We start from the raw sequence: 14924 nt of genomic DNA, 5'->3' as shown, positions 1-14924 counted from the left end.
TTTTCTGTTGGTTCAGCCCCCAATGGCTGCTATGGCCGGCGAGGCATGCCGCGCCGATCCGAAGGCCGGAGCCAGGTGCTTCCTCCTGGTCTCCCATGCGGGTGCAGGGCCCAACCACTTGGGCCATCCTCCACTGCCTTCCCAGGCCACAGCAGAGAGTTGGCCTGGAAGAGGAGCAACCGGGACAGACCTCGGCGTCCCAACCGGGACTAGAACCCGGGGTGCCAGTGCCGCAGGCGGAGGATTAGCCTAGTGAGCCACAGTGCCGGCCTTCTATGCCACATTATTAAGTCATTACATTTCTTTCCTAAACAACAGCAAAATTGGTTTGCTCTTGAAAAACTTAAAAACATGACCCAGAGTCATCGTTAAGAGAACTTTTATGACAGCCCCCTCATATCACTTCCTGATCCTCCACTAGAAAACTAATGGTCGGTGCTGTGGCATAGTAGTTTAAGCTTCCACCTCTGGTGCCTACATCCCATATGAGTGCTGGTTTGAGTAGCAGCTACTTCACTTCCAATCCAGCTCCCCGCTAATGGCATGGAAAAGCAGTGGAAGACGGCCCAAACGCTTGAGTCCCTGCATCCATGTGGGAGGCCATGAGGAAGCTCCTGGCTCCTGGCTTCAGATGAGCCCAGCTCTGGCCATTGTGGCCATTTAGGGGGTGAACCAGAGGATGGGAGACCTCTTTCTCTCTCTCTCTGCCTCTGCCTCTGTGTAACTCTACCTTTCAAATAAATAAATCTTAAAAACAAACAAACTAAAGCTAATGATAACGATGTCAGTAAGAATGGGGGATCAACAACTGCCAAAACTTCACCCCTCCACAAAAACAACAGTAACAACAAGCAAACTGCAAAATTTCTCAGAATCAACTCTTATAGTACTCTGAAGACCAAACAAAGACTTGGCCACAACTTACTCTAGTCTAATTCCCTGCTCCTCAGCTCTGTAGAAGCCTGGAAAATCAACAGCATACATTCCATGTACCAGAGGGAACAGAGTGGGGTAGAGATTTTTGAAAGCCTCATTCTCAAAGGATAGTTGGTATCCAACCTGGCTGTAGTGCCCTAGAAGACCCCACTCAAAAGCCTACCTCTATTCAACCTCATAGAGTTTCTCCCCGATGGTGTTAGTCAAGTGCTCTAAGATCAGGTCTGCCTGGAGTGATGGGTACCAGCTGGAGCAAACGAGGAGCAGCCAGGGAGCTCCAAGGACCCACGAGGAGTAGGAGGTCTGCAGGTGATCTGAAAAGCTCCAACCTTCTCCTGCAATGTATGAGACCTGGCATGTGCAGAAGATGGTGCACATACTCAGGATAGACCTGAGAAGCATTCAGGAAGTGAATGCTAAGGCAGAGCTGCAAGCTTCTAGTCTTAGTGTTGTGTTGGTGCGCCCTAACACAAAAACCTAACACAAACCTACAGAATACTCAGCCCAGCTGCAGAACGCACATGCTCATCAAACGTACATGGTATGTTCTCCAGGAGATAAGGTGGACCATAAAGGAACACTCGGTAAATTGAAAAGGCCTGAAAAAAAATCACACAAAATATCCTGTCTACAATGTAACGAACTTGGAAATCACTAACAAGGAAATCCACAAACATAGGGAAATTGAGCAAAGTATTCAAAAGAAGAAAACAACAAATGAGTCAAAGAATAAATCACAAAAGACATTAGAAAACATTGTAAGACAAATATAAAGACTCAACAACCAAGACTTATGAGATGCTACGGAAGCAGAGCTTGACGGGAAATTTATAGCTGTAAATCCCATCTGTTAAAAAAGAAGATCTCAGGCCCCCTTTATGGGACAAAGGAAACTTCCCTAGAGTAGGATGGCCGTGCCAGTGACCGACTTGTCCCCTCTGTCACCAGCACCTCAACAGGACCCTGTCATTCTGCTCGAATGCCTCACTGAGCCCTGTGGTTTCAACAAGCTCCTGTTTCCTAACTTGAGAGGAACTGAGCCGGGTGCTCTCAGTCACACAGGGACTGAATGTCAGAGCCAGTCCGCCTGGAGCCCGAGCCCTCGCACACACCATCAATGTCCAGCGTCCGCAGGCCTCGTTGAGCTGCTGCCCGTGTCACCCACATCCCCTGTCACAGTGCCAGTTCACACCAATCCAGCTTCCTGACAACGCACCTGGGATGACAGCGGAAGACAACCACGTGGGAGGCCGTGATGGAGTTCCTGGCTTTGGCCTGGCTGCTGCAGTCATTTGAGGGAGTGAACCAGCAAATTAAAGATTTCTCTCCCTCTCTCTTTCAAATAAATAAATAAAAAAAAAACTTAAAAAACATACCCAATAGTATAAAAAGTCAGGAACACAATCTATTCCTATTAAAACTATTTCTATTCAGATTGCACTAAATTTAATAGTGCACCTACTAGGTAACAAGAGGATAAAAACTGAAGGAAGGAAGAAAATGTTATTGCTGGAATAACTGTCCATGTAGAAAATCCAACAAAATCTACAGAAGAAATATTAGAAATAACAGCAGAATTTGGCAAAGTTGCTGGGGAAAAGACACAAAAGCCAAGAGAATTCCCACAGGCCAGCAACCAACACTTAGAAGCTGTATCTGTTACCTTTAAAAAGACACCATTTATAGGGATGGGGAAGTTTCAAAGTATCTACCCACAAGTAACTCCTTCATTACAAAGTGAGAAAGAGCCTCTGCAATGTCACCCAGTCACCCGAGTGACCAAGCACCATGGCCCCCCCAGAGAGACACATCCGTGACCTCGCACCTCCTCACAGGGACCTTACATCTTAAGAGGAAGCAATCAGACCGTGAATTCACAAATGCCAAAGCTTTGAAAAAACAAAAAAGGCGGAATGCATTATTCTAGATTTGCAGTTCTCAATCTTTCCGGTCTCAAGAGCCCTAAATTTCAAAAAACAAAAAGCAATACAAAAAAATAATTACTGAGGACATTAAAAATCTTTTTTTTTCTGTGGGTTCCATCTAGTGATGTTTATGATACCAGAAAATCAAAACTAATAAAAACTCATTGAAATAAAATCCTCATCTAAATGAAAGAGGTCCTGAGAAATGGTAATATTTTCGAGAGCAAAAGCTGTTCAGTACCAAGATGGCACCGCCTGGCATTTCTGGCCAAGCTCCGTAAGGTGGGGGCTCCCAGCACGCACCCTGCTAGGCAGACGCATCACGAGAACCCAGCCTTTCCAGGCCACATGCCTGGCTGTGAGCGGACAGTCCCAAGAAGGAAAGGACAGCGACCCTCTCAGAAGCCACACAACCTGAGCCCAGCGTTGCTGAGTTGGAGGCAGAAGACTCCAGGGAGTGACCCCAGTGAATGGGGGGTGGGGCTGGACTACAGAGGGTGCCTTTTACCGACTACTCCGTCCTGCATGTTCCAAGTTTTCTACAGTGAGTGAGCAAGTATTACCTTTATGATCAGGTTTATTAAGTTTCAGCCAAATTGCTTTCTCCCCAAGCTTGGCAACCTTATTTTAGACTCATGCATGGCAGTCAGGCTGGAAGAACAGAAAATATAATTCTATATTCACTGACATCGGTGAAGAAAAAACACATCCCAGGGAAGGAGTAGTACACAGGACACAATCATCTGGATCCAACGTGACCCCAGAGCATCTCCCCTCTGCACATACGGAGAGAGCTGAAAAAGCCAATACCCAACGTCACTCCAGTGGAGAGAGAGGTGGGGGGTGTTTGCTTTGCGGGCGATGAGGGGGGGACCTGGGCCAGGTCACGCAGGGGTTCTGTGGACCCCTGAGTTCAGGCACAGACATGGGTGTCGTTTGTTTCACTTCAGATCAGACAGCCTGCACTGGACAACACCAAAATTCTGAATTGGGAAAGCCACATCCTGAACCCTGCTCCTGATCCACTCACCACAAGATTAACGACTTAGAGCGCCAGTGGCCTGTTGTAACCCAGGAAAAGCCACACTTCCCATGAGTTGCCTGCAGAAAGGTACTGTCAGATGCTAGGAGAGCCAGGAAAGGTAAGATCTAATATTTTTGGCACTGTCGTCCCCTTCTTGGCACCAGTTCTGAGATTAATCAGACCTTCTGAGAAGGTGGCAATGTTGTTTGAATGCTTGTGCTCCATTCACTGAGCCAGGAGAAACCACCTGATTAGGACACTGGGAATTTGCTTTAGGGCACTTTAGGGGAGGTTGCTGTTCACCCAAACCACTCCAGGGAAGAAAGAGAGCTGGAAGCAGATTCTAACTGCCCAGAGGAGAAGTAGCAGACTTAGGGATGAACAATACGGCAAATTACTGCGAGAAATGGCGAGGGGCAGGCGTGAGACGGGACACGACCAGCAGAAGAACTGAAGACTGTGCCTTACTCCGCCAGAGGCAAGCTGCTGTCAGTTTGGAGTAGGTACAAAGATGACGCGCAGGCACTGGGTGCAGGCTGGGGACATGAGCCCTTCCCATGAAGGGGGGCCAGAAGGCAGAGCACGGCAGGGCGGACCGCTGCTTCAGAACCTGGTCCAAAATGCCACTTCTGATACAAGCTGAGCCACACTGAGCTTTCAACTCATGCTAAACTTGCACACAAGCAGTCCAGGATGGACAGCTGTACACTGTTCCCACGAGCTGCTTTCTGCGTGTGTGTATGTGCACGTGTGTGTGTTCTCAGTCCTCCACATATAAACAGAAACAGTGCTGCGGTTCAAGATGTGCTGTGAGCTCACATTCAATCACCTTTGCTTCCTGACACAGCATATATGTGTATTTGGATCCAAAGATACATCACCACTCACAAACAAGACAGAGAGCTGCGCGGGTCCTGAGACATGCTTCAAATATGCACTGAGCTTCCTCCAGAGCCAATAACATGAACCTTAAGGTGGCTAAGCATCACATCCACTGGTCCGCCAAGGTGGCCAGGGGCTGTCCCCAGAGGCACAGGAGAACCAAGGACAGCCACTTGCTCCCATGGGTACAACTGGAATCAGGTTAACTGAGCAAAGCCAAGGGCTGGGTCAGTGGCCTCTGCCCTTGAAAGTGGGCTGAAGAAAGCCCCATGTGCAGTCTGGGAACTACAGCTGATGTGGACGGCATGCTATCTGCTGGCCTTGTCCGAATCCCCACGGTCACCACGAGGTGTGCGCTCTGGGCTACAGATACCTGGCTCTAGACCAGGGACTTGGAAGCCCTGGGAGAGCAACCGCATAAAATAAAATAAAGTTTGGCTATGAGGAGTGAGCAGGGGGAGAAGGACAACAATCTCTTGCCCAAGATGAAAATACACACTAAAATTCTTCCCCATTTGGGAAAAAGCTCTAAAAATCAGCAATGAAGTCAGGAGAATTCATTCAGAGTGAAAAACCAGACTGTGGGAGTTTAACAACTGACCATCACTGCATGAAGCACCCAAGGCCTAGCATGCCAAAACCAAGACTCCCAAACCAGGAAAGAAGCTGCAGGATACAGGACACAACCATCTGGTGCCAACGTGATCTCAGCAGGCCTCCAGGCCCCAGACGGAGAGCCGGTGAATGCAATCAGAGCTCCCAAGTGTGGGTTGGATACCCAGCTTTTATGAGTGAGGTTTTTGAACACTCTAAGTGTCCAAACCTCTAATAATCTGCTTACAGTCCCTAAAAATAACTCAGAAATGCCTCTGTCTTAAAAGAACTGCTTTCTATTTCTACACTGGCACTGATTTTAGGTAAAAAATCATCTTCAGGATTTGCACTCTGCTCTGTGGCAGCGGGCCTCCATCGTTTGGCTTCAAGGATTGCTTTCTATCTGGTGAAGCATCGTGAGCGAGCAAGACCATTCCCTCTCCAACCCCCTTGCTCTGTCATCTTGGAGGCAACTCTTCCCACCCCGTCTCTGAAGAGCAGCTGCATGGCTGTCCACACTCGCTCTCCGGCACTGTCAGCAGAAACCAGGTTCACGACACCGCATTCCAATGCACGGTGCTGTCATGGTAACTCTGGGGTGGTTCACGGTACGGAAACCTTCTGGAAAGCACTGATCAGGTAGTCACGGCCGAGCTGCTCAGTGTTGCTTTAACATCTGTTGAACTCAGCGCATGGCCGTTAACCACTGCTAGTGAACACTGCACTCTGCAGTATTCCAACTTACCAAGTAAGTTCCCATTTCTTTTTCCAGGATGACTTGTTCATAGAGGGTGGTATCGACGTCTGCCTTGAGAGCCTGCACCTTCCTCCTCACCCGCACGCCGTGCTTCCTTTGCAGCCAATAAGGGAGAAGCGATTCCACAATCTGGTTAAGGATCTGAGAGGTGATCAGGAGAGTGGCCAAACTCTAGAGGGAAGCACAGTAAATTGTATGTGGCAAAGCAGCTTCCGAAAATCACAACACATGTACGGCTACGCAACATTTAGGACGCAGCCGTCAGCAGGTAATACACTACTGCAGCACTGGACAAGTGAGTACGAAGAGTGCTTCAAATTTCCGGTTTTTTACAGGGAAGACTCGAATTAAAACACAAATAAATTTATAATAATAAGTAAAAGTCAAAAGTTGGCAGGAAAATGAAATCACTTGAAATTGTATCCTTGTCATCTTATCCTGCTTACAACATACGAATCTCAAGGATGCTGCCAACTTGGAAACAAAAAACAGTCTGGTTAAAATTTCAAAAAACTAAATTATCGAACAAATCCATCTTCCTCCTTGTACAAAATAAGGGATGGAAAAAAGCTACCCACAGTTCCACAACTAGGACAGGAGTCATTATTAACATCTTGTAGTATTTCTTTCCAATCATACATTAAAAACAAAACTCTAATTACCCTACACGCATACAGTTCTATATTGCTTTCTCACTCAATACATTTTGAGCATTAGCCCACGTAAACAACAACTATTTTTAACTGGGCCTCTTGAATCTAAGTATATTTCCGACTTTAACTATTAGAAGAGCTGTTGCTTGGATACCCATGTGCAGGAATCTTTGATGATTTCCTGGGGATGAGTGAAGGCTCCTGGCAAAGCTACCCAAGTGGCTTCCACAGACGTCAATTTCCACTTTCCCATATAAATACAAACGCTCCCATCACATACTACCTTTGCTGGTATCACAGTTCTCTCTCTTAAAGGATATTCTATTCCCCTGGCCTCTATTAAATAAAGATGACCCTCCCAACCCTAAGAGATGGAGAAGCTAAGGTGGCTGTTTGGTTTCAGACACTGCTTGGGACATCTGCACTCCACATCAAAGTGCCTGGGTTTGGGTCCTGGCTCCACTCCAGATCCCAGCTTCCTAGCAGACAACGGCTCTGCCACCCACATGGAGACCTGAACCGAGCCCCTGCTATTGTGGACATCTGAGGAGTGAACCAGCAGATGGGAGATCTCAGGCTTTCTCTCTCTCTGGCTCTTTCAAACAAAATTTTCAAAGAAAGAAAGAAAGAAGCCGTGCTCTACTAGTATTCTCATGTGTGCTTTATTTACAGCTTTCTGCCTTCAAAAATACTTTTTTAGAGAGCAGCAACATAACTAGCACAGTTGTCAAGAGCACAACACTTAATCTTACTTTTATGCAAGCTGTTAGGACAACTACAAAGTCTTTTAATCTTCCCTGATTACACCAATGTTTTCATTTCCTGAAAACTTGGCACAAGCTCTCATATAAATACTAAAAAGCCTAGGCTTTGAGAGCCTGCTCACCAACAACCCCAGAATATTAAAATCAGCAAGGAACAGTTCTTTATTGATACCTGGCTCAAGGATAAAAAAAGAATTTCAAAATCCGGTAGTTATTCTCAATGCATTATTCACTGGCGTTACGGGATTCAGAAATCACAGTACACTAAAATAAATACCAGACTTTAAACATTTCATAAAAGATGTAACGCTGCATAGGATGCCCTGGTCTCTGAAGTTCAACAACCTACTCATTTAAAAATGAAATTTCCTAGACACATTTAAGGTATACTGATCACCTCCCCATTCCCAAGACACACACCAAAGGTCAAGTCACTGAATGTATTTTTCCAACTGTTTTGGACAAGTTTCAGGGCAGCCACGTAACTGATTTTCACTGCCCTAAATGACTCATTCTGCAAGTTGGTTAGGCCCCACCCGTTTCTCTTCCCCTGAGTATGACACACGATGTGATGGATTATTTTATGTAGAGTTGGGTTTAGAGATCTATACAATTTAAAAGATTACACTTGTAAAAACAGTAATTGTATGACAATTAGACTCTGGATCTAGGCAGCCACCTGCAAGATGTACAAGAATGGATACGTCTCTGCCGGCCACACTCACCTGACGCAAAAGCTTCATATCCTTCAGGACAAAGGCAATGTAGAAGAGCGAAGCGAAGCAATTGAGAAAGTTGAACTGCCAAAAAAGACAACAAGGTAACACAGTGCTTCCCGGCACACCTGGCCCGGACCACGTGCCGAGGGACGCCCTGGCTGCGCGTGTCACCCACCCAAACAACGCTCCTGCATGCACAGCCATGTGTGCAATTCAACCCAGAGGGAGCCAAAGCAAAGCTCTGACAGCCGTGGAGAGGAAGCCCGAGTGGGCTGGGACCCCACAGTGGAAGGTACATGTAGCCCAGTACATCTTCAGCTCCCCCAGCCCAACACACGAGCGCAACCAAGACCTCGCCAGGGGGCCCAGGCAGGCTCACTCCTCCCCATTCAACTAGCAAGGGGTCATCGGTCAGGACCCCCACTGACAATAAGCCACAGGGGAAACGCCCCCTTCCCCGCCAGGCCTGTGACTCCCCTGCAGCCAGCCAGGTGGCCCTGGAAAGAGGGGACCACCGCCACCAGCAGCCCAGCCCTGGAAGTCTCTCTGTGCCCACAGGCTTAAGTCTCTTCCCCATGCACTCACCGAGAGGCAGCTGGGCAGCACAGGCAGGGAGGATCCCACCACAAGCAGCGGTCTACACTCTCTCTGGCATTTGTACAACAGTCTTACAAATAACCAAAGGCTTTAAGACAACGGAGTGTTTTTCTCTTGAAAGGCCAGAGCTCTAGAGTGTCATCTTTTTTTTAAGATTTTTATTTATTTATTTGAGAGGTAGACTTACAGAGAGAGACAGGGAAAGGCAGAGAGAGAGATTTTCCTTCCACTGATTCTCTCCCCAAATGACCGCAATGGCTGGAGCTGAACCAATCCGGAGCTAGGAGCCAGGATCATCTTCTGAGTCTCCTACACAGGTGCAGGGAACCAAGCACTTGGGCTACCTTCTGCTGCTTTTCCAGGCCATAAGCAGAGCGCTGGATCAGAAGAGGAGCAGCCCGAAAGTGTCATCTTTTCGAATGACCTTGTGCACACACTGCTTTCTTCCACAGAGAACAGAGAAGGTGACCTTGGCGCCACGTGAGCAGCCACGTGTTCACCAACAAGTCCTCACAGTGTGAATGAGGCCCTGAGCACCTGACCTTCTAAGGTGCCCAAATTGCTGACTTCTGATCTGTTTGCAGCACATTTTCCATTTCACTCCTGCTCTGCAAGTTCCCCTACTCCCAGCTCCGACTGCGGCTTCTGATATTTCGGGCACAGAAAAGCCAGACAGATAAACTTCTCAGCACCGTGTCGACAGCTGGAACAGAGACTGTTTCTAGATGAGGACCTGGAGCCCGTGCTCCGGAGCGGAGAAGGTGCACTGTGTAGATCAACGCTGCTGGAAGCTCAGTGGATCCCACGCACCCCTCCCTACTCTCAGACACGCTCCCCAAGGCTGAGCCAGGCCCCGGATAAACGAGGCGCTTTCCAGCGAGATACTGGTTTACTGTTTGTCACAACGGTGGGAAGGGTGCGGGAGCTTTGACACAAACAGCGAACACGTGACCCAGTGCTTTCTCTCTGCCTTCTTCCTCCTAGCCTGCAAACCTTTAGAACTTTGGAAATTTAACAGGCATTTTTTTTTTAAGGAATTTAATGTTTTGTCATTAAACAGACTGTGGGTACACAGAAGAATTCTCAAGTAGTGAGACAAAAATAATGGAAATATGTCTAAAAAAGGGTTAGTACTTTCAATAGCTGGAGGTGTGGGCACTTAGAGTGGTTCAGATGCCACCCAGACACCTGCCTTCCACATCGACTGTCCGGGAGTCCTCTGCATAGTGGACTATACGGGGTCCTGGCTCTGATTCCAGTTGTAGCTTCCTGCTAATGCACACCCTGGGGGGCAGCGGAGGATGGCTCAAGTATGTGGGTCCCTGCTGCCCATGCAGGAGATCCAGATGGAATTCTAGGCCCGTGGCTTCAGCCTGGCATAGTACCAGCTGTTGCAGGTTATTTGGGGAATGAACCAGTAGATGGAAGACCTCTATCTGTCTTTGTCTCTCTCTCTCTCTCTCACTCTTTGCCTTTCAAATAATTTAAAAATATTTAATTACAAAAATTAAAAAAATGGAAATTGGCTCTGATTTTACTTTCTGTATTTTCAAGTCTTACACCAAGTGTACATCTGAGATAAGACAAATGACAACAGATGTGCATATATTAATTAATCCTTATCTGTTTGACAAAAATGCCTATCTATTATTGGCACTGTGGGTTACAGCCCTCACCTGCAGTGCCAGCATCCCATATGCATGCTGGTTCAAGTCCCAGATGCTCTACTTCCCATCCAGCTCCCTGCCAGTGCACCTGGGATGGCCCAAATGCTTGGGCCCCTGCACCCACCACATGGGCGATCTGGAAGAAGCTCCCAGTTCCTGGCTCCGGATCCACTCAGTTGCAGCCATCTGGGGAATAAACCAGCAGATGGAAGACCTCTCTCTGCAACCCTTTCAAGTAAGTAAATCTTGGGGCCGGCACCATGGTGCAGTAGACACAGTAGGTAAATCCTCCGCCTGCAGCGCCGGCACCCCATATGGGTGCCGGTTCTAGTCCCAGCTGCTCCTCTTCCAATCCAGCTCTCTGCTGTGGCCTGGGAAAGCAGTGGAAGATGGCCCAAGTGCTTGTGCCCTTGCACCCACATGGGAGACCAGGAAGAAGCATCTGGCTCCTGGCTTTGGATCAGCATAGCTCCGGCCACTGCGGCCATTTGGGGAGTGAGCTGGCGGAAGGAAGACCTTTCTCTCTGTCTCTCCCTCTCACTGTCTGTAACTCTATCTCTCAAATAAAATAAATAAAATCTTAAAAAAAAAGTAAATCTTTAAAAAAATTTAGCATCAACTCTTCCTCTTTATATCTCTAAATATCCCAGCTGTAGCTTCTGGAGGCGCCACTGCTACAACCAAAATGGATTTGTACATAAAGAGTCTACTTACCACCAAGACTTTCAGAACCAGATGATTCTGGTAGGCAGACTCCAATCTGTGATTCTCTAAAATAGTAAAGGAAGACATCATTTCTCTCAGGTACACAAACAACAGGGATGCACTGCCACGAAGCAAAGTAGGAACCGGGCTGAGAGCTGACGTGCACAACGCCAGAGCCACGGCTGCTCAAAGTGCTGGCCTGTCCATCAGCAGTGTTTGTCACCACTGAGATCACCATCAAGCGAGAACACAGTTGTCATGGCCCTGCAACAGGGCTGTGGTCTGAAATTACTGTTGAAGTATTCATGCTACAAGGGAATTTGAGAAGTGTTGGCCAATGATCTGGGTCCTATAGACAGTCACCCCTATGAGACTCAGGATAAGGGGTAATGGTGAAAATCGAGCATGATCTCAAAAGAAAAAGCAATTCTCTGTCCATGTCACTTACACGGGCAAATTTTGTTTGTACTGTCATAGAGAAAAGGTGGCGCAGTATAGATCCCAAGGCAGCAGGACAGGAAGATGCTGAAGGGAGGCGTCCCTTCCACAGAGAGGCAGTGTCACGCTGATCCGAAGGCCAGCTCAGCTACTCAGCCCCTGCCTGACCTTGGGTGAGTTAGGCAGCCTGCTGACACCCAGCACCCTCACCTACAAAATGGGGCTGATCCCATTCCTTGCCCAGGATCAGAAATAATATCAAACTTTATCCCAGTATTGCAATAACAATTACTTAACAATTGGTAACTGTTGTATTGCTAATCAAAATAATCTAGAACATTGTTAGGGTCCACAATGTCATCCCTATGGAATGACCCAGAATATTTATCATATTATGCAAATTCAAGACAGAATGGCTTAGGAGCCAGCATTGTGGGGCAGTGAGCTAAGATACCACCTGTAATGCCGGCATCCCATATCAGGGAGTGTCAGTTCAGTGTCAGTGGCTGCTCAGCTTCTGATCTAGCTCCCTTCTCATACACCTGGAAAAGTCGAAGTCCTGGGCCCCCTGCTATGAATGAGGGAGACCCAGACGGAGGAGCTCTGGGCTCCTGCCTTTGGCTTGGGCTGGCCCAGAACTTTGCAGCCATTTGGGGAGTGAGTCAGGGGATGGAAGCAATCTCTCAGTCTCTCTCTGTCACTCTCCCTTTCAAATAAACAGATATCAAGATCATTTTAAAATATGAACAGTTTTTTGATTTTGGAACCACAGATCCATCCACAGACACCTGCTTTTCCTGAGTTCAATGGCAGCCCTCAGGGCCCCACACCAGCTGGACAAGGGGTTCTAGGGTGTTAGCCACAGTTCCCTCGGCAGAGTACCCTGAAGATGATTTCCATCTATGTCACGCTCAGCATGAAACACAATGTTAGAGTACTAGAAGCCGAGCTGGCCAGCGCCGCAGCTCACTAGGCTAATCCTCCGCCTGCAGCACCGGCATCCCGGGTTCTAGTCCCAGTCGGGCACCAGATTCTGTCCCGGCTGCTCCTCTTCCAGTCCAGCTCTCTGCTGTGGCCCAGGAAGGCAGTGGAGGATGGCCCAAGTCTTTGGGCCCTGTACCCACATGGGAGACCAGGAGGAAGCAACTGGCTCCTGACCAGCGCAGCACACTGGTCGTGCTGGCCATTTAGGGGGTGAACCAATAGAAAAAGACCTTTCTCTCTCTCTGTCAACACTCTGCCTGTCAAAAAAAAAAAAAAAAAAAAAGCCGAGCTGTTAGACAGATAGGTCTGCTTTAGCTCTGTTCTACAATTTGCTGTCTGAACCTTGTGAACTGTCAGTACCTTTACCCACAAGAATGGTGAAACAACTTGATTTTCACAGTGCCCTGGGGAGGAGACATGAGATGTTATGGCTGAAATGCTTAGCAGGGCACCGAGAACAGGCAGTCAGAACGGCACCTGCCTCAGACACAGTGAGAACTGAGGTGACCTAGATACAGGGACATCAGCGCTCACCAAGCCCAGGCACTGCAAGCTGTCTGCCCCGCAAGGTAGCAGCTACATGCACCCTGGGCTCTCAGCGACACTTCCCATGGGACAACAAGACACGCGCACAGAGCGCCAGGACTCACCCCAGGAAGTCAAGAACTCAGCGGCGTAGCGGTAGAGGCGGTTCATGATCTCGATCACGATGGCATAGATGATGCTGGGCACGTACAGCAAGATGCTGGTCCATTCCGACTCGCTGCTGTCATGCAGAGCCAAGGCCCAGGTCTCCATGTCGAAGTAAATCATCATGACGTACAGGGAGAAATAGAGACAGATGCAGACGAACGGCAGGGAGACCAGGTAAATGCGCAACTGTCTCTTGTAGCTGGAGTAGAGGGGCTCCTCCCTGCCCGTGACAGAGTTGACACCCAGGACCCCGTGAAATCCCGGCCGGGGCTCCTCAAACTGCCTCTTCATGACCAGAGTGCCCCACCTGTAGGTCATGCTGGCGCAGCCACGCTTCCACACCTCCAGGATCACCGTGGACCAGATCAGGTTGAAGGAGGCGAAGATGACGTATTTGTCATAGTCTTCCCACACAAACAGGTAGTAAGGCAACCCGATGACCGCCATGGGGATCAAGGCGAAAGTGAAATATTCCAAAAACCCAAAGTAAAGTGCGATTGTTTCTCCAAAGTAGCCACGGATGCTGTCTGTGGTGGAAGGAGGGACGCACGTGAGAACAGATTGCCCAAGGCTTCGGAATCATCTCAAGTGAGCGTATTCATTTTTAAGTGAAGGGAGGCTCCTAAGTGAACTAGACGACCTTCCCATTTGGATCTTGGGCAAGCTCAAGATTTGCCTGTGCCCCCACTGCCATCACCTGTCCCAGCATGCCCCGGAGGCCAGCCGAGGACCACCACACACTCTGTGCCCCTGCTGCCATCACCTGTCCCAGCACGGCCCAGGGGCCAGCCCAGGACTACCACACACCCAGCCTCCACCAGCAGCTCACTTCCTCCCTGATTCTCTGGGAAGCAGCTGAGAATTTCTGTCACCTTATGGGTCTTGGAGGCACTATTCAAACCTCCTGCACATCAATGCCAAAGCCAAAGGAGAAGCTGTTGTAACTTTATCTTAACAGGACTTCTATCACTGGAATTACTGAAAACCAAATTTGTCAGAGAATAAAAGTAAAAACTCAAAATGCAATTTCAAAGTTGGATATTTTTAAAAACTGTGTTTATTGCTCTAACATTGTAATAGTTTTTTCCAGAAACAGAAATTGAAAAGAAAAGGATTTCTTTAAAGACTATCAAAAGAGAACTGTCATTTGAAGAAAAATAACAGTCACGATGTTCCTGAGGAAATTAGCTTTAATCTAATTCTTAAACTTAAAAAGTACAATCAAAACCAAAGATCTGAACAGCCAGGTTGACAGAAGTCCACATAATGTTTATACATAACAAATAACTTAATATTCTTATAACTGTGTTAAGAGGCCGGTGTCGTGGCTCACTAGGCTAATCCTCCGCCTTGCAGCGCCGGCACACTGGGTTCTAGTCCCGGTCAGGGCGCCGGATTCTGTCCCGGTTGCCCCTCTTCCAGGCCAGCGCTCTGCTGTGGCCCGGGAGTGCAGTGGAGGATGGCCCAAGTGCTTGGGCCCTGCACCCCATGGGAGACCAGGAGAAGTACCTGGCTCCTGCCATCGGATCAGCACAGTGCGCCAGCCGCGGCAGCCATTGGAGGGTGAACCAACGGCAAAGGAAGAC

The 14924-nt window shown here is 48.3% G+C and overlaps 1 protein-coding gene across 19 annotated transcripts in view; it reads right to left on the bottom strand.

Annotated features, from left to right (window-relative positions):
- Positions 1–14924, bottom strand: part of ANO10 (anoctamin 10) — a 197737-nt gene that overhangs the window by 148188 nt on the left and 34625 nt on the right. For all 19 annotated transcript variants that reach the window (XM_089306448.1, XM_089306447.1, XM_089306452.1 and 16 more), the window contains 4 exons: positions 13296–13865; positions 11233–11288; positions 8261–8335; positions 6107–6289 (listed from right to left, as the gene is read on the bottom strand). In XM_089306448.1, the coding sequence (XP_089162574.1) occupies positions 6107–6289; positions 8261–8335; positions 11233–11288; positions 13296–13865 (884 nt within the window). The remainder of the gene's footprint in view (positions 1–6106; positions 6290–8260; positions 8336–11232; positions 11289–13295; positions 13866–14924) is intronic.

This window comes from Oryctolagus cuniculus, chromosome 10 (assembly GCF_051225735.1).
Source record: "Oryctolagus cuniculus isolate XC-2025 breed Fujian yellow rabbit chromosome 10, ASM5122573v1, whole genome shotgun sequence".
Classification (NCBI taxonomy): Eukaryota; Metazoa; Chordata; class Mammalia; order Lagomorpha; family Leporidae; genus Oryctolagus; species Oryctolagus cuniculus.
This window is presented reverse-complemented; position numbering and strand designations above follow the sequence as displayed.